The sequence below is a fragment of the Oryx dammah genome, unplaced genomic scaffold, assembly GCF_014754425.2.
Source record: "Oryx dammah isolate SB20612 unplaced genomic scaffold, SCBI_Odam_1.1 HiC_scaffold_9, whole genome shotgun sequence".
NCBI lineage: Eukaryota > Metazoa > Chordata > Mammalia > Artiodactyla > Bovidae > Oryx > Oryx dammah.
In genome coordinates this window covers 10,907,178-10,930,841 of record NW_024070193.1, presented here as the reverse complement: position 1 = coordinate 10,930,841, position 23,664 = coordinate 10,907,178, and the positions used below count along the sequence as shown (strand labels likewise).

General features: G+C 40.0%; 1 protein-coding gene across 1 annotated transcript in view; it reads right to left on the bottom strand.

Annotated features, from left to right (window-relative positions):
• Positions 1 to 23,664, bottom strand: part of DOCK3 (dedicator of cytokinesis 3) — a 262,648-nt gene that overhangs the window by 176,200 nt on the left and 62,784 nt on the right. The window contains exon 5 of the mRNA XM_040247080.1: positions 225 to 373. Within this exon, the coding sequence (XP_040103014.1) occupies positions 225 to 334 (110 nt within the window). The 5' untranslated portion in view covers positions 335 to 373. The remainder of the gene's footprint in view (positions 1 to 224; positions 374 to 23,664) is intronic.

The window sequence follows — 23,664 nt, the reverse complement described above, 5'->3', positions numbered from 1 at the left end:
AAATAGAGACTGACAGAGTTTCAGTGAGTAGAACCAACCAGTGAATATCCTTTGCTATAAAGTAAAAGAAACAACTACTCATTGTAAAAAATGATCAAAGCTTAGTGGCGAATACAACCATGTCTTTTCATTCCTAAAGATAAGCTTTGATCAGGTACAAACTCCCTAAGGACTGAGTTATCATAAATGAAACTGAGAGAAGCCCAAATGATATTCATACTTACTCATTGCCCCAGTCCAGGCGCACGGTGATGTGCCGCTTAACCTCCCGCACCTGATCCTGGGTCAGGTGACCAGACAGCAGCTGCCTTCGAAGGTCAATAAGTTCATTCATCACATGGCGCAGCTTGTAGAAAAGATCTACTTTATGTTTCTGAAAGGGTATTTTTGGTATTGGGTGAAATAAAAAAAGGGATAGGGAAAGGGAATGAAAAAAAAGAGAAACAGTTAAACTATGAAAAGTGCTCATTTCTTCGAACCTCTAAAAAAATAAAAGGCAATGTAAAGAGAAGCTTATTTAGGAATGTTAAAACAATGTCCTTAGTTCCTACTGTCTAAAAATCTCTATAAAGTGATATCTAACAACATAATTGACCTGGCTCATGTAAAATGCCATTTGTTTACTCTATCCTAGACTATTAATTTTCCAGTAAGTTACTAAACTCAATTACAACAAAAAGAAACAGAGAAACCTAGAGCGATTTTCACTGACAGAAGTTACTCTGTATGTTACAACGAAGATTTCCACCATCCAGCAACATCTCTGGTTTCTCCAGAAGGATACTCAAGTTGCGGGAGGGAGGGAGAGAATCACTTGCCCTATTTTGAAGGAACTGCTCCAACATAAAGTTACAGTCTCTGGAGTGAGATTCATTCCAGGTTTCCAGGCCTCATCTAGTTTTAATTAGCTTTTGAAAACAGTATGTGTCCCCAGTGTCACAGATTTCTACTCTTTTCAGTTCAATAAAAAGTCTCACCTTTATAAGAGTTAAGTGGAAACATTTTAATGAACTTAATTATGGACATCACAGTGCTTTTAACCTTACAAGTAAAAACTGTAAATGCTATGACAGTACACAAATGCTTATCAAAAAGATTCATTTAAGAACACAGGTTTAAAAACTAAAGTTCTATTTGCTCAGAAGCGAAATCTTGATTTTGGTTTTGATTCCTGTTTCTATTATAGAGAAGCACAATTTTATATGATAATTAAAATTCCTCAAATGCAACTAGTCCAAAAGAACGCTTTTAAGGACAGATCAATCTTTACCAGAGTGTTAGTAAAGTCTCTATCTGGAATTTCCCCTAAAGAGACACTTGCCAAAATAAGCTGGATTCAAAATAAGCTGGCTATAAATAAATTTATAATTTATAAAAAGTAAATTACAAATTAGTAGAATCAGCTAATGTTTTTAAGTAGCCCTGATCTTATGATTACAATGTTTGGACTAACATGGTACTCAGAAATCATCTAATGGAGCATTAGATTTATAAAGGTCCATTTTAAAGAGAAGTTATTTTTAACTATTAATAGGAGACCTTAGTAATCACCCACTCTAACTCCATCAAGCTGTTCTTTCTTTACTCAATGAACATATGAAGAAAGGTTAAGTAAGCACTTTGATGGTACACAATGCTGGCAGACGGACAGGACCCACATTTTCACCAGCGCAAAAGCAACAAAGCCTAAGCAAATTGCATCTGCAAAACTGAGAGCTTGAAGCAACAGTGGCAATGTGCTGTTTTCTTCCAGCACATGCATTTCTCTTTGACCAATCAGGGCCACCCGTCTGAATTTAAAATAGGAAGTTAGGATTAATACTTTCCCATCCAGCTATATGCAACAATCCACTATACAGACATACAGGCACTTATTCATTCACTCAGTTAATAAACACTTAGGGAGCACCTGCTGGGTGCTATCACTTTGTTGTGATCCTAAGTCCCTACTCTCATGGTGCTTTCATTCTAGAGAGCAGAGACAGACCACACAGGCAAATACATGATGGTGGTGAGATATACATAATATCTTATATACAAATACATAATTCTAAGAAGAAAAATTAAAGCAGAACAGGAACAATGGGTGACTAAAGGGTGGGTTGGCTGGGAAACAGAAGGTACTGCTTCAGGTAGAATAGTCAGGGAAAGGCTTCTTTGAGAGCTGAACTTTAAGTAGAAACCTGAATGAAATATGGTGACAGCATTTAGGAAAACTGGGAAAATTTTACAGACATGAGAAACAGCAAGAGCAAATGCCTCAATGTGGAAGTAGACTTGGCATATTCACAGAGAATAAACAGATCAGTGCATCTGAAGCAAAGTGAACAAGGGGGAAAGTGGTGATCATGCAGCGAGAGGCAACATGGGACCAGATTAGGCTGGGTCTTTGTTAATTATAAGGACTTCCCTGGTGGCTCAGATGCTAAAGCGTCTGTCTACAATGTGGGAGACCTGGGTTTGATCCCTGGGTTGGGAGGTTCCTTGGAGAAGGAAATGGCAACCCACTCCAGGACTCCTGCCTAGAAAATCCCATGGATGGAGGAGCCTGGTGTCCATGGGGTCGCAAAGAGTCGGACACGACTGAGCGACTTCACTTGTTAATTATGTTAGGGGCTTAAGCTTTTATTCCTAGCAAAATTGGAAGCCTCTGGAGATTTGGAGCAGAAACATAATGTGATACGACAGAAGTCCTGAAACCATTACTCTGAGTGCTCTGTGCAAAGAGATAGTGGGGGTTCCAAATAGGAAACTATTTATTGCAACAATCCCCAAGATGATGGCTGACAGGACAAAGGTAAGAATGGTAAAGGTAAACATTTCAGGGTTTGGAACTTTGACAAGTTTTGCAGTTAGAGCTGTCAATATCTGCTGATAGATTGGATGTGAGATATGAATGGAGTGAAGGACCATTCTTTTTCCTAGTCCAAGAAGCAGGCCTGGAAGAGGCAAACAAGGTTCAACTTGGACATGCTAAGTTTGACACTGAGTTTCAACACTTAGAGGTCAGAAAAGTGAGGAGAATCTAGCAAAGGAAACTAAGAAGCAAGCAGCGAGGTGAGAGGAAAAGCAAGAGAATACAGAAAACAGGAGTTAAAGGCTTTGTTAAATGTACTGAGAGGTTACACGAAACACAGACTGAGAACTGGCCACTGTTCTTAGCACTGTGGTGCTGGCCGCTGACGGGATGGCCAGGGCGGTCTCAAGGGAAGGAGGGGACAGAGCACAGACAACACTTCTGCAGACTCTCACCAACTGGAGGCAGAGAAACGGGGTAGCAAAGCTGCGTTGTGCCATTAGCAAAGAGTCAGTCGCTCAGTCGTCTCCAACTCTGCGACCCCATGGACTGTAACCCGCCAGGCTCCTCTGTCCATGGAATTTTCCAGGCAAGAATATTGGAGTGCGTTGCCCTTTCCACCTTCAGGGGATCTTCCCAACCCAGGGATCGAACCCAGGTCTCTCGCACTGCAGGCAGATTCTTTACCATCTGAGCCACCAGGCAGGATTTTTAAAAACAAAACACAATTTTAGGCTATTTGTATGCTGAAGAGAATAATCTGGTAGAGGGAAAAATTTGATGATGTGGGTGTTAAATCCTTGAGTTGTCAGGAAGAGATGGGTCCCAGGTTAAAAGAGGAGGTTTTGCTTAAGCAGGATATTCCACTGTCACAGAAAGGAAAGGCACACAACTGAGTAATGACACCAGCAGTCAGGAGATTTGGTGACAGAACTAAATTTTCCCTTTGGATGTTTTATTCTCAAGGAAATAAAAAGCAAGGTCACCAGCTAAGAGTGAGTAGAGTGGGAGTGGGTGTTAGAGGTTTGAGAACAGAAGAAAAGATCTTAAAAAAAGTTTCATAGAGAGTGGTAACAAATTGTCAGGGGAAAGACTGCTCAACTGTTAGATGGTTTTGACTTTGTGAACACTAATTAAAAGTGCAGTTGTGTGTTTATTTTAAATCACATATAATGAAGTATATTGATACTGAAATATCACATATATACGTATGAGGGGGCTTCCTTTGTGGCTCAGACGGTAAAGCGTCTGCCTAAAATGTAGGAGACTCGGGTTCGATCCCTGGGTCGGGAAGTTCCCCTGGAGAAGGAAATGGCAACACACTCCAGTATTCTTGCCTGGAGAATCCCATGGACGGAGGAGCCCGGTTGGCTACAGTCCATGGGGTCGCAGAGTCGGACACAACTGAGCGACTTCACTTCACTCCATATACATGTGTGTGCATATATACATGCACACACATAATATAAACTCACACACACATGCAATATCTATGAAACAAACACGTACACACATACATAGACTATCAATGCAAGAATATACTAATACATTCTTTTAAGGCATTACATGGTTATTTATTTTTTTAAATCAAGAGTTTCTAACAGATTGTATTTTCCAAAGATGACAACAATATCTCCCATCCCAAGGGCTCTTCTGCAAAAATATGAATCTGACACTCCCCTAGAATGAACTGGAGCCCATATCTTTCTTTCTTTCCTTTTCCTTTTTTGGCTGTGCCTTGCAGCTAGGAGGATCTTCATTCCCTGGTCAGGGACTGAACCTGAGCCACCAAGTGAAAGCGTGGAGTCCTAACCATGGCGCCACCAGAGAAGTCCCTGGACCCTATTTCTTTACAGCCTTAATCCGGGCAGGCCCTAAGACTGCTCTGACCAATCCAGTGGTGAGCTGGGGCAGCAGTGAGTAGGCTAGTTCTAGACACAGCCCTTAACTAGTCTGGCAGCTTCTGTTTCCTGTCTCTTGGAATACACGTTCTTGGGAGGCTGCCTCTCAGAATCCAGCTGCCATGCTGTGAAATGCCCAAGCTATGTGGAGAGGCCACAAGGAAACACTCCACTACGCCATCTCAGCTGTGGGGGTGAGCAATGTCAGATGCCACGCCTAGCCGAGCCACACCTTCAGAAGAGTATAGCTTCTGCCAATATGTGACTACAACAGAATGATAAACCCTACGTAAAACTGCCCAGCTAACTTCACTATATCCAAAGAAGAATGAAATACAGTAAATCGCTGTTTTAAGCCACTAAGCTTTGGAGTAGTTCGTTATGTAGATAAACCAGCACAACTGTACAGTATTTTTTTCCAATAGAAAAATCAGTTACTATTTCTAATTATATAAAGCTGGGAATACTAATCTGCAATAAGAAAGAAACAGATCATACAATCAGAAAGCAGCCCTGTTATAATCAATGTGGTGCTAACTTCTTTTTCCAGGCCAACCTAATGGCCTCTTTGACCAGAGGTCCTAGCACTAGAGGCTCCACCAGCATTGCTCAGACACCACACAGTACCTAGCAGAAGAGAACACACACCATTCACCATGAATAATCTGGGAGACTGACTCCAGAGCACACAATTTACCTGCGAGCACTTGATGCCACAAGACAGCTAAATATCCCACTCAGCTGAAAAATTCTTTTCTTCTGAGAAACCTGCTCCTCAGTAGACCAAACTAACAGTATACTGTTATAAGGGATACACCATGAGATTGCTGGATGGCATCACTGACTCGATGGACATGAGTCTGAGTGAACTCCGGGAGTTGGTGATGGACACGGAGGCCTGGCGTGCTGAGATTCATGGGGTTGCAAAGAGTCAGACACGAATGAGTGACTGAACTGAACTGAACTGATGGATATTGTGAGTTTGGTTCCAGATCACCACAATAAAGTGAATACGAACATAAAGAGAGTCACACAGATTTTTTGGCTTCCCAGTGCACATAAAAGTTAGGTTTATACTAAACTGTAGTATATTAAATGTGCAATAGCAATAATGTCTAAAGAAACACTGTACATATCTCAATTTAAAATATCTTATTGTTAAAAAATGCTAACCATCATCTGAGCCTTTTGTGAGGAGGTAAAGGAGTATGATAACAAAGATTACTGATCACAGATCACCATAACAAATATTATAATCAAAAAGTTTGAAATATTAAAAGAATTACCAGAATGAGACACAGAGACATGAAGTGAGCAAATGCTGTGGGGAAAATGGCACCAACAGACTTGTTCTGCACAAGGTTGCCACAGACTTCAATTTGCAAAAAAAAAAAAAAAAGAAAACCAAAACACTGTACCCGTGAAGCACAGCAAAGCAAAGCACAATTACACCAGGTGTGCCTGTAATCAGATTGGCAATAAAATTTAGCTTTCCTACACAATCATCCCTAGTTACTATCATTGCTAAAACAAAAGAAGAAAAAAAAATTGTTTTAAGAAGAAGAAAAAGAAATCTTAGTAACATATTTACCCTCTGTAAAAGCTCTAATATTTGTCAAGAATGGTCACAGAATGTTTGGAAACTATACTGAAGAGCCAGCAAAAACCATACATTTAGAATAATTTAACTACTTTGCAAGCACAAGCAGGTAGAATTTACCTTATCATTGTGAAAGAATTCTTGGAGCTCTGCAGAAATACTCCTGATTTAAAAATTATTTTTATTAAACTGCTAGTAACTCAGTGTTGAAAGAAAAACTGTGCTGCAATAATGCCTCTAAGTCAGTAAATAAGCAAAGCTTTGGGAATCCATCACAAACCAAGTGAACCTTATTTTATAGCTATATATGCACAGATTGTTTAACATACATGAATAGGACTATAAAAATCTAACTTAAAAATTACATCAAAAGTACTGCTCTTGTCAAAGAGAACAAAGGGGCCATAAGTGCTAAAAACTTTAGGTCAAAATCAATTTAATAGAAACTAAACACTGTATCTAAAGTTTAAGTGGTTAAGGGAAGATTCCTAGACCTCTCTCCATTTCATCTTTTACTTTCAAAGATTCTTTTATTTATATATATGGGAGAAATATCAATAACCTCAGATATGCAGATGACACCACCCTTATGGCAGCAAGTAAAGAGTAACTAAAAAGCCTCTTGATGAAAGTGAAAGAGGAGAGTGAAAAAGCTGGCTTAAAGCTCAATATTCAGAAAACGAAGATCATGGCATCTCGTCCCATCACTTCATGGGAAACAGATGGGGAAACAGTGGAAACAGTGTCAGACTTTATTTTGGGGGGCTCCAAAATCACTGCAGATGGTGACTGCAGCCATAAAATTAAAAGACACTTACTCCTTGGAAGGAAAGTTATGACCAACCTAGATAGCATATTAAAAAGCAGAGATATTACTTTGCCAACAAAGGTTCGTCTTGTCAAGGCTATGGTTTCTCCAGTGGTCATATATGGATGTAAGAGTTGGACTGTGAAGAAAGCTGATTGCTGAAGAATCAATGCTTTTGAACTGCGGTGCTGGAGAAGACTCTTGAGAGTCCCTTGGACTGCAAGGAGATCCAACCAGTCCATCCTAAAGGAGACCAGTCCTGGGTGTTCACTGGAAGGACTGATGCTAAAGCTGAAACTCCAATACTCTGGCCGCCTCATGTGAAGAGTTGACTCATTGGAAAAGACTCTGATGCTGGGAGGGATTGGGGGCAGGAGGAGAAGGGGATGACAGAGGATGAGATGGCTGGATGGCATCACTGACTCAACACACATGAGTTTGGGTGAACTCCAGGAGATGGTGATGGACAGGGAGGCCTGGCGTGCTGTGATTCATGGGGTCGCAAAGAGTTGGATACGACTGAGCGACTGAACTGAACTACTCCTTGGAAGGAAAGTTATGACCAACCTAGAAAACATATTAAAAAGCAGAGACATTATTTTGTCCACAAAGGTCCACCTAGTCAAGGCTATGGTTTTTCCAGTGGTCATGTATGGATGTGAGAGTTGGACTATAAAGAAAGCTGAGCACCAAAGAATTGATGCTTTTGAACTGTGGTGTTAGAGAAGACTCTTGAGAGTCCCCTGGACTGCAAGGAGACCCAACTGGTCCATCCTAAAGGAGATTAGTCCTGGGTGTTCATTGGTAGAGCTGATTTTGAAGCTGCAACTCCAGTACGCTGGCCACCTGATGCGAAGAGCTGACTCATTTGAAAAGACCCTGATGCTGGGAAAGATTGAGGACAGGAGGAGAAGGGGATGACAGAGGATGAGATGGTTGGATGGCATCACCAACTCAAAGGATATGGGTTTGGGTGGACTCCGGGAGTTGGTGATGGATAGGGAGGCCTGGTATGCTGCGGTTCATGGCGTCACAAAGAGTCAGACATGACTGAGCAACTGAACTGAACTGAGGTGGCTTTATTTACTCCTTTAATTTCTGTCAAAATGTTGATGCATCCTTCTTAACTATTAATGGAAAAAACAATATATTAATATAACAAAGAAAGCATTCCAGGAATAAAAGAACATTTCAAAGAAACAATAATCAACATTCTAGAAAGCATAATGATTATAGGATACCCTTGAAAAAAGAACACGGGATAACAAAACAAGAAAAAGATCTAGAGCCCCAAAAGCTTGTGGCAGGTAGAAAGAGGATAGCCGTAATTTAAAACAAAATTCAGTAATAATGACAGACTAAAACTTTGAGGAATTCCGCCACAGAGTAATACAAAAAACATAATACAATGGATAAATGAGTGAGAAAATATAAGAAAACTAGTGAATCATTCTAGGATGTCCAATTCTAGTAAAAGAATTTCTAGGAAGAAAAAGTTATATAAACAGACAGAAAGAAACTGTCAAAGAAGTAATACAATAATTATTATACAATATTGTGTTGTACAATACAATATTCCAGAACTGAAGTAAACTAGTTTCTAGAATGAGAGAACTCATTGCATAGCTGGTATAATCAATGGAAAAATACAACTAAGACATATCACTGTAAAACTGCAGACCACTGAGGACAAAGAGATGATCCTAAAATCTTTCATGGGAAACAACTTGTCAATAAAAGACTCAGGAAGTAGAATGACATTGGACTTCTCAGGAACAAGACTGGAAGCTAGAAAATAATAAAGTAATACTTTAAAACTTCTGCTCATTATTTGTAATCAAGAATTTTATATCAAGCCAAACCATCAGTCAAAGTAAGGGTGGTCTAAAGACATTTCAAGTATACAAAATCTCAAAAAATATTCTCCTATACACTTTTCTCAGGAAGTTATGGAGAAAGTAATTCATCAAATGAGGAAGTAAACCAGGAATCAAAGTGACATTGGTTTAATGCAGAAGACAAAGGAACATAGGGGAGGGGCAAAGAAATCCTCAGGCCAGATTAACACAGGAGGTTGGAGGGCTCCATACAGGTTGTCACTGGGGAAAAAAAATTAAACTAAAAAAAAAAACACCCTAAAGTATGTGAACATATTCAAAGGAGATCTTCATTTCTGCCAGAAGACTAGGAGGAAAACACATGAAACAAAACAAAAAGCAACAATTATTAATATTTTTAAAAACAAATTTACATAAGAAAGGAAATGTAACTTTAATTCCCTATATGGCTCAGAGGTGAAAGTAGTTACACAGGCATAGTAACAGCTACATACTGATTTAACCAAAAAAAAAAAAAGATGATATAACTATTTTGGAAGTGCTGGAGGATGGAAAGGGTATATGCGTATGGAGAAAAACATTCAAAGATCAATTCTTATTTTCTATAGTAAAAAATCATTAAATAACATCTAAATAGAAAAATCAAAATATATGTTAAAAGAATATTTAGAAATATGAAATAGAAGAAATAGCTAAAAGAACTTAAAAACTTAAGTATGGAATGGCATTCAGAAATGGGAAGAGATAAGGCCAAAAACTACTATTTTTCACTAAAGGCCTAGTTATTTTTACTATATTATTTAAAAATTCATATAAACATATTTGATTATCTTTAAAAATGAAATTAAATAACCCTTACCATAAAAAGCCTCCCCTACCCTAAGTGTGTTTCTCTGGGTCGCAAAGTTAAACAGTCTCAATTCAGCTTTCACTGCTGTTTACTACTTTAAATATTAACAAATGAAAGCAGCCAAACCTGCACAAGTGCAGTGATTCCCTGCCAGAATCAACACAAAAGCTAGATCATTTATATGTCTCATTCCCAGAGTGAACGAAAAATGAAACACATTCCACAGCAGAAAAACACCCTGGAGAAAGCTTTGTCTCTTGACTACAGCATAGCATCTGTTGGTTCATGGCTTGCACATCTGGTGACAGTATATACAGGGCAGAAATGATAGCAGCTACCCTGCCAAACAAGCCCCTTCAGACTGAGTCAACCAGCTTCAGCAAAGAATGGAAAAGGCAGAAGGCACACATTTGCATCCAAGTTATCTAGAGATGCTGCATGAACAGTACTTTCAGTCAAGGCCAAAATTCCAAGGGCATTAAGGGATTCTGCTGTGCCAAATTCTACCCCTGTCTGCTCCAGTCTTACCTACCCAAATTTTACCCCTGTCTACTCCAGTCTTACCTACCGACTCTCTCTTACCTACTAAAACCAACAAAACAGCTGGAATCTTCAAACAGAAACACAAATTACTTCACCCCACCACTCCACTCTTACAATTTATGTTTATCACCATTAAAAACACTCAATCTGTGAAATTTACCCAGACCATTTCCTGCCTTCCTATGACCTACCCTTGCTCTGGGGTCTCATAGTTCTTTGAAGTAAAGACAATACAGCATAGTGGATAAGGGTACTGGCTCTAGAGTCAGAATTTAGACTGTTTTCTGTCTTAACTCTGTGAACTGCTGTGCCTTGGGCAAATTTACTAATCCCTGTGTGAGTGTGGTTGCCTCACCCAATAACAACAACAACAAAAAGAGCATCTATCTAGGATTATTTTAGGAGTTAACTGTGCCTGGAACCTAGTAAGTTCTCTTAAGTACAGCTTTTACCATAATATATTCTTTGCCCTCCCTCCAATAGACATTCTTCTACGAACCTGGCATGTACATCACCAAGTCATGTACATGGGCTTCCAAACTATGATCACAGCATCCCTGCCAGTGTACTACATCCCGCCTTAACCTCTGAATCTTACTATGGGCACATACCTAATAATCCTTTTCAATCTTCTACCAGTAAACATGGTCTTGACTTGCACCCTTTTGCTTTCACATGTTTTAACTACCTGTGTACGTTATCCCTTAAAAAGTATCCTCACTTTTTGCCAGTGGGAATTGGCTGGATGACACAGGGTGCTCAAACCTGGTGCTCCGTGACAACCTAGAGGGGTGGGAAGGGGTGGGAGGTATGAGGGAGGTTCAAGAGGGAGGGGACACATGCATACGTATGGCTGGTTCAAGCTGATGTACCAGATGGCAGAAACCAACACAATACTGTAAGGCAGTTATCCTCCAATTAAAAATAAATTTTAAAACATATCCTCACCAACATTTGTGTTCTTTTTGATGACAGTCATTCTGAGAGCTGTGAAGCGTATCTCACTGTGATTTTGATTTGCATTTCTGAAATAGGTTAGTGATGTTGAGCATCTTTTCATGTACCTATATATCTTCTCTGGAAGAATGTCTGTTCAGGTCTTCTGACCATTTTTTAATTAGGTTGTTTGCTTTTATGCTATTGTGTTGTATAAGCTGTTTATTTATTTTGCATAGTAACCACCATAACCAGTCAGAAAGGCTAATCATCAAAAAGTCTACAAATGATAAATGCTAAAGGCAAAGTATGAAGAAGAGAGAACCCTAGTACACTGGCGGGAATGTAACAGTTTACATAGTGCAGTCACTACAGAAAACGGAAAACGGTGTGGAGGTACCTCAAAAAACTAAAAATAAAACTACCACATAACCCAGCAATTCCACTCCTGTGTATATATTCAAAGAGAAAACACTAATTCAAGAAAGATACATGCATCCCAATGTTCACAGCAGCATAATTTTCAATACCCAGGATATGGAAGCAACCTAAGTGTCCACTAACAGATGAAGGGATAGATGTGGTGTATATACAATGGAATATTACTTGCCCATAAAAGATGAAATTTTGCCATTTGTGACAACATGGATGGATATGGAGTGTATATCCTTCATAAGTCAGAGAAAAAAACTGTATGATATCACTTACATGTGGAATCAAAAAAATAAACAAATGAATATATCAAAACAATAACAGAATCACAAATACAGAGGAGAAATGAATGGTAAATACTATGTAGGGGGAAGTGCGAGGGACAAGATAAGGGTAGGGAATTAAGGGGTACAAACTACTATTTACTAAATAAGTAAGCTACAAGGATATATTGTATAACATGAGGAATATAGCCAATTATTTTTAAAGCATTTAAAAATTTTATTTACTTATGAATTCATTTTTGGCTGGGTCTTTATTACTGGGTCATTTTGCTGGGTCTTCATTGCTGAGCCAGAGAAGGCAATGGCACCCCACTCCAGTACTCTTGCCTGGAAAATCCCATGGACAGGGGAGCCTGGTGGGCTGCAGTCCATGGGGTCGCTAAGAGTCGGACACGACTGAATGACTTCACTTTCACTTTTCATTTTCATGCATTGGAGAAGGCAATGGCAACCCACTCCAGCATTCTTGCCTGGAGAATCCCAGGGACGGGGGAGCCTGGTGGGCTGCCGACTACAGGGTCGCACAGAGTCGGACACGACTGCAGCGACTCAGCAGCAGCAGCATTGCTGAGCAGGCTTCTCTCTTGTGGTGGAGAGCAACAGTTACCGTCCAGGTGCGGAGCACGGACTTCTCACTGCGGTGGCTTTTCTTGCTGTAGAGCACAGGCTCTAGGCACAAAGGCTCAGCAGTTGTGGTGCATGAACTTAGTTGCTCTGAGGCACGTGGGATCTTCCTGGATCAGGGACCAAACCTGTGTCTCTTGCGTTGGCAGTGGGTTTCTCTACAACTGAGCCACCAGGGAAGCCCTAGCCAATATTTTATAATAACTTTAAATGGAGTACAATCTATAAAAATACTGAGCCACTGTGTTGTTCTCTTGAAACTAATATAATAATTCAACTCTACTTCATCAAAAAAGGAAGATGTAAAAAGTATAAGGAACTTCTATAAATCAACAAGAAAAAGAAAAATCCCAAGTGAAAAAGATAAATGATATGAATAATAATTAACAAAAAGGGAAATCCTAAAAAGAAATATATTAAGCAATGGTCATCAATGTTGCTAATTTTAAAAAATTAAGCAAAATAAAATGAAATAAGATGCCACTTTTATGTCTAACAGAATTATTAAAAAATCATGAAAGTACAGCCCAGTCAGCAATTTGGGAGAGTAATCTAACAAAATTAAACAGGTGTATACTCTGCAATGCAGCAACCCCACTCCCAGAGATATCTCAGAGAAACCCTCACATAGGTCCCTGAGAGAATTTATAGATGTTTATTTATCACAGTAGTATTTCTAACAGCAGGAAGTTGGAGGCAAAACAAGAGAAAGAGAATAAGGGGGAAAATAAGGGAAGAAAGGAGTCTTAACTGTACTGATGACTACAGTGTGCCATGAACAAGGGAGTATAAATATCTCAACCCTCCCTTGAGCTCCAAAAGAAAATATAATAAACAAAACAATATGCCAAGTTGTCACTCTACAATGAAAAATAGTAAGAGGGCCTGATATTGGCACTGGCCTTACCAACACTTAGAAAGAATCAAAACATCAGATCACACACTCGCAGTGAACTCTAACAAGGCAAAATGGAGGTGTCATATGAATCATCAAAGGATACTGAGAGGACAGTCAGATGGTCTGATGCACACATCTCCACAATGTAGTGAAACCAGATCTCTCCGCTGTATAAATGCCACTTCTTCTATAGACTGGGCTTTATGAAATGTCCACTGGCTCCATCTGAATAGGTGATTTATGCTGCACTATTTGGTTTTTACTCCTTTCTGGCTCAATTCCACTTTATTTCGTAGTTGACTCTTGAAAAATCAGTTCTTTCCTGCCCAGATCCTGGAAGCTTGCCCACCCACCGCATAGACACACCAGCTAACCAGGAGGGATGTGCCCCAAGGAAGGAAAGGGCAGAGCCAGCCTAACAACACTCCCTTGCCCCCACCAAGGATCTGATGTGCAGTACTAACATCTGATTCTGTGGTTCTCCTTTTTTCTATGTTTCTATCATTTACAAATCACTCTTTTGGCTGACACACTTTTCTTTAGACAAATTCATGCTGGTTCCTAAAAAGTCCTGTAGGCTACATTCCTTTTCTAAGGTAATTGCAACTATACTATGAACACTTATTACCTTTTTTACTAACTCCCAAAGGGAAAATTTATTTCAAAACTTCTTGGGGATGATAACTTCGTTTTTACCTTCTTTTACTGACTTTACTGTTGTAAAAGGGAAGAACAAATCTGACTCCATATTAGATGCCTGTGCTTAGTTCACGCCTGCTCAGTACCTTTTATAAAATAATGCTGCCTATAGCCTGAAATATATAGGATAGCCTATTCTTAGGGTGCTGGTCTTTAATAGTCTATTCATATACAGATAAAAAGCTGCAGGACAGAGAATCACAGCTGTTTTGTTGGATGTTTACAGAAACATCTGACCTGACCTACGTGGACAGCGGCAAGAACAAAGGATTCCAGCACCAAGAAGTGTGCAACAAATAGCCACACCCCTCCATCAGCTTGCTCTAAGTGCTTTGCTGAAACACTTCAGAGAGCTCACGGTTTTGGTGGGTAGGAGAAGGCAATGGCACCCCACTCCAGTACTCTTGCCTGGAAAATCCCATGGGCGGAGGAGCCTGGTAGGCTGCAGTCCATGGGGTCGCGAAGAGTCGAACACAACTGAGCGACTTCACTTTCACTTTTCACTTTCATGCATTGGAGAAGGAAATGGCAACCCACTCCAGTGTTCTTGCCTGGAGAATCCCAGGGATGGGGGAGCCTGGTGGGCTGCCATCTATGGGGTCGCACAGAGTCGAACACGACTGAAGCGACTTAGCAGCAGCAGCAGAAAGCCACTTATCTCCTACCAATTTGTTGTTGTTTAGTTGCTAAGTGTGTCCAACTCTTTGCAAGTGCATGGACTGTAGCCCACTAGCCTCCTCTGTTCTCCACTACCTCCCGGACTTTCCTCAAATTCATATCCATTGAGCTGGTGATACTATTTAACCATCTTGTCCTCTGCCAACCCCTTCTCCTGCCTTCTATCTTTCCCAGAATCAGGGTCTTCTCCAATGAGTCAGTTCTCTGCATCAGGTGGCCAGAGTATTGGAGCTTCAGCATCAGTCCTTCCAATAAATATTCAGGGTTGATTTCCTTCAGGATTGACTGGTTTGATCTCCCTGCTATCAAAGTGACTCTCAAGAGTCTTTTCCAACACCACAATTCAAAAGTAACAATTCTTCAGTGCTCAACCTTCTTTATTGTTCAACTCTCACATCCATACATGACTACTAGAAAAACCATGGCTTTGGTTATATGGACCTTTGTCAGCAAAGTGATGTCTCTAGCCTTCTCTCTTACCAAGGCCCTTCAATAAATTTTTCTCTGCTCCAGACTCCAACATTTTGATTTGTTTGGCCTTACTGTGTGCTGGGCACTTTGGTAAAAAACCCAGATGTAGCATTTAAATTAGATCTGGCCTCTGAATTGCCTCTTACTGACATTTCCTAGAGTCAATAACTTGCCAGGTGCAATGAATTCCTTCCCAGTTTCAAACCTTTTCTCTGGTGGAGAGGTCTGACAGAACATGGTCCACTGGAGAAGGGAATGGCAAGCCACTTCAGTATTCTTGCCTTGAGAACCCCATGAACAGTATGAAAAGGCAAAATGATAGGATAGTGAAAGAGGAACTCCCTAGGTCAGTAGGTGCCCAATATGCTACTGGAGATCAGTGGAGAAATAACTCCAGAAAGAATGAAGGGATGGAGCCAAAGCAAAAACAATATCCAGTTGTGGATGTGACTGGTGATAGAAGTAAGATCTGATGCTGTAAAGAGCAATACTGCATAGGAACTTGGAATGTCAGGTCCATGAATCAAGGCAAATTGGAACTGGTCAAACAAGAGATGGCAAGAGTGAATGTTGACATTCTAGGAATCAGCGAACTAAAATGGACTGGAATGGGTGAATTTAACTCAAATGACTATTATATCTACTACTGCAGGCAGGAATCCCTCAGAAGAAATGGAGTAGCCATCATGGTCAACAAGAGAGTCCAAAATGCAGTACTTGGATGCAATCTCGAAAACAACAGAATGATCTCTGTTCGTCTCCAAGGCAAACCATTCAATATCACAGTTATCCAAGTCTATGCCCCAACCAGTAATGCTGAAGAAGCTGAAGTTGAACGGTTCTATGAAGACCTACAAGACCTTTTAGAACTAACACCCAAAAAAGATGTCCTTTTCATTATAGGGGACTGGAATGCAAAAGTAGGAAGTCAGGAAACCCCTGGAGTAACAGGCAAATTTGGCCTTGGAATGCGGAATGAAGCAGGGCAAAGACTAATAGAGTTTTGCCAAGAAATGCACTGGTCATAGCAAACACCCTCTTCCAACAACACAAGAGAAGACTCTACACATGGACATCACCAGATGGTCAACGCCGAAATCAGACTGATTATATTCTTTGCAGCCAAAGATGGAGAAGCTCTATACAGTAAGCAAAAACAAGACCAGGAGCTGACTGTGGTTCAGATCATGAACTCCTTATTATCAAATTCAGACTCAAACTGAAGAAAGTAGGGAAAACCGCTAGACCATTCAGGTATGACCTAAATCAAATCCCTTATGATTATACAGTGGAAGTGAGAAATATATTTAAGGGACTAGATCTGATACATAGAGTGCCTGATGAACTATGGATGGAGGTTCGTGACATTGTACAGGAGACAGGGATCAAGACCATCCCCATGGAAAAGAAATGCAAAAAAAGCAAAATGTCTGAGGAGGCCTTACAAATAGCTGTGAAAAGAAGAGAGGTGAAAAGCAAAGGAGAAAAGGAAAGATATAAGCATCTGAATGCAGAGTTCCAAAGAATAGCAAGAAAAGATAAGAAAGCCTTCTTCAGTGATCAAGGCAAAGAAATAGAGAAAAAGAACAAAATGGGAAAGACTAGAGATCTCTTCAAGGAAATTAGAGATACCAAGGGAACATTTCATGCAAAGATGGGCTCGATAAAGGACAGAAATGGTATGGACCTAACAGAAGCAGAAGATATTAAGAAGAGGTGGCAAGAATACACAGAAGAACTGTACAAAAAAGATCTTCACGACCCAGATAATCATGATGATGTGATTACTAATCTAAAGCCAGACATCTTGGAATGTGAAGTCAAGTGGGCCTTAGAAAACATCACTACGAACAAAGCTAGTGGAGGTGATGGAATTCCAGTTGAGCTGTTTCAAATCCTGAAAGATAATGCTGTGAAAGTGCTGCACTCAATATGCCAGCAAATTTGGAAAAGTCAGCAGTGGCCACAGGACTGGAAAAGATCAGTTTTCATTCCAATCCCAAAGAAAGGCAATGCCAAAGAATGCTCAAACTACCACACAATTGCACTCATCTCACACGCTAGTAAAGTAATGCTCAAAATTCTCCAAGCCAGGCTTCAGCAATACGTGAACCGTGAACTGCCAGATGTTCAAGCTGGTTTTAGAAAAGGCAGAGGAACCAGAGATCAAATTGCCAACATCCGCTGGATCATCGAAAAAGCAAGAGAGTTCCACAAAAACATCTATTTCTGCTTTATTGACTATGCCAAAGCCTTTGACTGTGTGGATCACAATAAACTGTGGAAAATTCTGAGAGAGATGGGAATACCAGACCACCTGACCTGCCTCTTGAGAAATCTGTATGCAGGTCAGGAAGCAACAATTAGAACTGGACATGGAACAACAGACTGGTTCCAAATAGGAAAAGGAGTACGTCAAGGCTGTATATTGTCACCCTGCTTATTTAACTTATATGCAGAGTACCTCATGAGAAACGCTGGGCTGGAAGAAACACAAGCTGGAATCAAGATTGCCGGGAGAAATATCAATAACCTCAGATAAGCAGATGACACAACCCTTATGGCAGAAAGTGAAGAGGAGCTAAAAAGCCTCTTGATGAAAGTGAAAGTGGAAAGTGAAAAAGTTGGCTTAAAGCTCAACATTCAGAAAACGAAGATCATGGCATCTGGTCCCATCACGTCATGGGAAATAGATGGGGAAACAGTAGAAACAGTGTCAGACTTTTTTGGGGGCTCCAAAATTACTGCAGATGGTGACTGCAGCCATGAAATTAAAAGACGTTTACTCCTTGGAAGAAAAGTGATGACCAACCTAGATAGCATATTCAGAAGCAGAGACATTACTTTGCCAACTAAGGTCCGTCTAGTCAAGGCTATGGTTTTTCCAGTGGTCATGTATGTATGTGAGAGTTGGACTGTGAAGAAGGCTGAGCGCCAAACAATTGATGCTTTTGAACTGTGGTGTTGGAGAAGACTCTTGAGAGTCCCTTGGACTGCAAGGAGATCCAACCAGTCCATTCTGAAGGAGATCAACCCTGGATTTCCTTGGAAGGAATGATGCTAAAGCTGAAGCTCCAGTACTTTGGCCACCTCATGCGAAGAGGTGACTCACTGGAAAAGACTCTGATGCTGGGAGGGATTGCGGGCAGGAGGAGAAGGGGACGACCGAGGATGAGATGGCTGCATGGCATCACTGACTTGATGGACGTGAATCTGAGTGAACTCCAGGAGATGGTGATGGACAGGGAGGCCTGGCATGCTGTGGTTCATGGAGTCGCAAAGAGTCGGACATGACTGAGCAACTGAACTGAACTGAACTGACTCATCTCACATAGCATCTTTATGGCATGTCACCTGCCATCTCATATGACAGCTTTAATTCATAGTTCAAGGGTCACAGGCAGATACTCAAGAGTTTCCATTTAGCTGAAAGTATGAAATAATTGGGACTAGGAATTTATAAGATGAAATGATATTAAATATTACCAAGTTGTCATTTAATTATAATTCTACTAAGTAAGAAGCAATACAAGAGAAAATAATAAGGTTTGTATTATTATTGTCACTCCTGGTCCTTATTTTAACAACAGAATCAATCTATATGCCTCTTACAGGAAAGAAACCATGTCATGTTTTGTCATGTTTACATTGTTCATAAAAAGTAAGTTTAATTCATCAGCAATAACACTTTCAAATACAAAGAAGAATAAACAAAAGTCTATTTTGGAATTATACCCAGTTAAAGCAATCTCAAGGTGCAAATCCAAGGCACTGCCATATGCAAAGAAATGGTACTGGAAATGCTCTTAATTCTATTTTAAAAAGAAAGAAAGGGGAAAAAAAGCCTTTTCTTTCTGCATTAAGAGCTATTGTCAAAGACTAGGAGAACAGTGACTAATACCCAAACCTGTTATCACTATACTCTGTAATTAACAATGAATCAACATATGCCCAACTTCTAAACTCCCTTCACACTTGATAAAAGAAACAAAAGCTCAAGAGATCTGTGCCAAATTACTCTTCCTTCCCACATTAAAAATACTACTACTTCTCTTTAGCAATCATACAGTTATTTTTCACTTACCTGGACCAATTTCCTTCCTTACAAATATTCAGTCTTAGAAATGACTGACTTAGGTAATTGGTACAATACTGTTGCTTTGTGCAAGTTCATCAATGGTTAAGGTCAAGGAAGAATAATAAAAAGCCAGTGTCTTCTCACTATGAATAACAGTATGGAAGTTCTTTAAAAAACTAAAAATAGAGTTACCATATGATCCAGTAATCACACTCCTGGGTATATATCTAGAAAAGATGAAAGCTTTAACTCAAAAAGATATATGCTACCCCAATGTTCATTGCAGCACTATTTACAATAGTTAGAACATGGAAGCAACCTAGATGTCCATCAACAGACAGACAGATAAAGAAGCTGTGGTATATACACACAATGGAAAAGTACCCAGCCATTAAAAGGAATGCATGTGTACACCAATGTTCATCACAGCACTGTTTATAATAGCCAGGACATGGAAGCAACCTAGATGTCCATCAGCAGACGAATGGATAAGAAAGCTGTGGTACATATACACAATGGAGTATTACTCCGCCATTAAAAAGAATACATTTGAATCAGTTCTATTGAGGTGGATGAAACTGGAGCCTATTATATAGCGTGAAGTAAGCCAGAAAGAAAAACACCAATACCATATACTAACGCATATATATGGAATTTAGAAAGATGGTAACGATAACCCTATATGCGAGACAGCAAAAGAGACACAGATGGATAGAACAATCTTTTGGACTCTGTGGGAGAAGGCGAGGGTGGGATGATCTGAGAGAACAGCATTGAAACATGTATATTACCATATGTGAAACAGATCATCAGTCCAGGTTCAATGCATGAGACAGGGTGCTCAGGGCTGGTGTACTGGGACGACCCAGAGGGATGGGATGGGGAGGGGGGAGGGAGGTGGGAGGGGGGTTCAAGATGGGGAACACATGTACAGCCATGGCTGATTCATGTCAATGTATGGCAAAAACTACCACAATATTGTAAAGTAATCAGCCTCCAATTAAAATAAATAAATAAAAATTTATAAAAAGGAATGCCACTGAGTCAGTTCTAATGAGGTGGATGAACCTAGAGCCTATTATACAGAGTGAAGTAAGTCAGAAAGAGAAAGACAAATATTGTATGTTAACACATATATACGGAATCTAGAAAGACAGTACTGATGAACCTGTCTGCAAGGCAACAATGAAGATGCAGACATAGAGAACACACTTGTGGACACAGAGGGGGACAGAGAGGGTGGGAAAAATTGAGAGAGTGGCAATGGAACATATACATTAGCATGTGTAAAATCAGATGACCAGTGCAAAGACACCCCAGGTGCAAACTGCAGACTTCTTGCTGGGTCTTTACACAGTGGAAAGGGCTAGCACATTCTCTGGGGTGTTTTTATACCTCAGAAGAACATTAATTCCATTCATGAGGCTTCTACCCTCATGACCTAAGAACTTCTCAAAGGCACTGCCTCCTAATACCATCACATCAGGTATTAGGTTTTGTTCAATCTGTGAATTTTAGGAGGACATAAACATTCAGACAATAGCAGATAATGATTTGGCTTAATACATAAACCAGATTCATCTGACACTGCTAAAATAAGCTGAAACAGTTGGGGGAATGATTCCTAACCTGCAAATTGTCTTTAAGAAGGAAAACTAAATTCCTTTACCAACATGTTTATAAGGCCATGGGACTTCTGTCAGTTTTTGCTCTCCACTGAATTCTAAGGTTTAATGCAGTTCAAGTACAAAATAAATATCTGATAAAATGAATAAAAGAATGAGACACAGCAGAAAAAACTTTATTAATAACCTATAGATATGATTGTTGTCATTGCTCAGTCACTCAGTCATGTCTGACTCTTTGCGACCCCACAAACTGCAGCACACCAGGCTTCCCTGTCCTTCACTATCTCCCAGAGTTTGCTCAAACTCATGTCCATTGAGTTGGTGATGGATAGATATGATGCCACCTAAAAAATCTTCTTCTAGGTTCTGAGAGGTATTTTAATAAAATTAATCATAAAATATACTAGGCTGCAAAGTTCAAAAAGGCAGGTATTAATTATATCTACTTCATTTACTGCTGCAGCTCTACAACCTGTAATAAGGTATGACAATTAATAAGTGATTAATCCTTCTGGAATGAATGAATGAATGAAAAGCTCACAAAGACTTCACATAGGAAGAAAATTGTAGAGAAAAAGAGAAAGGAAATGATTATCACAAAAGTCCAAACAGTGACTTGCAAACAGGAATTCAACAACTTTTTTTAAAATATAAATTTATTTCATTGGAGGCTAATTACTTTACAATATTGTATTGGTTTTGCCATACATCAACATGAATCTGCCATGGGTGTATATGTGTTCCCCATCTTGAACCCCCCTACCACCTCCCTCCCCATACCATCCCTCTGGGTCATCCCAGTGCACCAGCCCCAAGCATCCTGTACCACGCATCAAACCTGGACTGGTGATTCATTTCATGTATGATATTATACATGTTTCAGTGCCGTTCTCCAAAATCATCCCACCCTCTCCCTCTCCCACAGAGTCCAAAAGACTGTTCTATACATCTGTGTCTCTTTTGCTGTCTCGCAACTCTTAATGAGAGATTAACATCTAAATAAAGTGACTAATCTATAAACAGGACCAATGCCTGGACGGCATTATGACACTGCCCAATTCTTCTAGGTCAGAACACTTCTTCCTATTAGCTCCTACTTTCTTGCAATCTTCTTATTTTTCAAACGTACTTCCTCTTCCTGAGCATCCTTCCTGAAGTGATCCTCAGAAGTGGAGAAATTGGTTGATCTCTCTTAACATTCAAGACCCACAGTACTCACAATCTTTACTACTCATTAGGGAGTAGCAATCGTCTTTACTGGTCTTTATCACCTCATTTATTTAATCTTCCCTTCTCCAAAGTCTGAAAGTACCTGGAGGTCTGGGGCCATATTTTATACTTTCAGTGCCTTCTCCACACTCCACCCTATTCCTTTCCCTCAGCTGCAAAATGCAGACCTTGGAGGAGTAGGAGTGCAACAAACGACGGCTGATGACAAACTTCTTTGCTGCAGACCTGATGGTTTCTTTCCTGCTGTTGCTTCACAGTCATAGACGGCTTAGCCATCCTATTTGCTTCGTGGAGCCCTAAAAATATGCCTTCGCGTCTTCTGACTGCAGGCCTCATGCTTTAGCTCTTTGGTAGTTTCTTTGGTAACCTGGCCTCCACCCCTTCAGCCATGTGAGTGATGACCAGCACCTCAGTACACCACTGACACTGCAGCACCTTACTGCTAAAGACTGTGCCTCATTAAATATTAAATAAGCTTTGTAGGTGACATTGATTAAATTGCTAAAAAAATTCATATCTCAATTTGTTTAAAGAGACAAAAACTAACAGCAGCCACTCCTCTGACAGACAATTATTGCTTAGTTTCTTTATTACAAATGTCAGAGTTATTTAAATCAGCTGACTTTTCCAAATGAATTTAATCACCTGAAGAAACATATTTCTCCTACTGAGAATATTTTTTTAAAGTGACAGCCACAGTTATGTACATCAATACAAAACACTATATAAAAAATAAAACTGATGAGAATCCAAACCCTTTTTGCTATTTCAGGAATATAGACTTACTTATCTCCTATAGAATGTTTGACCTTTCACAACACATCTAATACCAAAATTCAATTTAAGAAAATCATGCTTTATATGTTTAATAAAATGTCAAAAACTCTGTTGCATTCTCATCTGTATTCTCTATTTATGCTACAAAATAATAATGATAATAGATAACACTGATCACTGAAAATGCTCCAGGCATTGTGCCAAGTGCTCCTTGCTGCTGCTGCTGCTGCTGCTGCTAAGTCACTTCAGTCGTGTCCGACTCTGTGCGACCCCATAGACAGCAGCCCACCAGGCTCCCCCGTCCCTGGGATTCTGCAGGCAAGAACACTGGAGTGGGTTGCCATTTCCTTCTCCAATGCATGAAAGTAAAAAGTGAAAGTGAAGTCGCTCAGTTGTGTCCAACTCTTAGCAACCCCATGGACTGAGGCCCACCAGGCTCCTCCGTCCCTGGGATTCTCCAGGCAAGAACACTGGAGTGGGGTGCCATTTCCTTCTCCAATGCACATGTTATGTAATTAAACCCTCATATAAGGTTACACAAGACCTCAGACAAAGTCTCTGAACCAAACTCTGACACAAGGTCACATTTTCT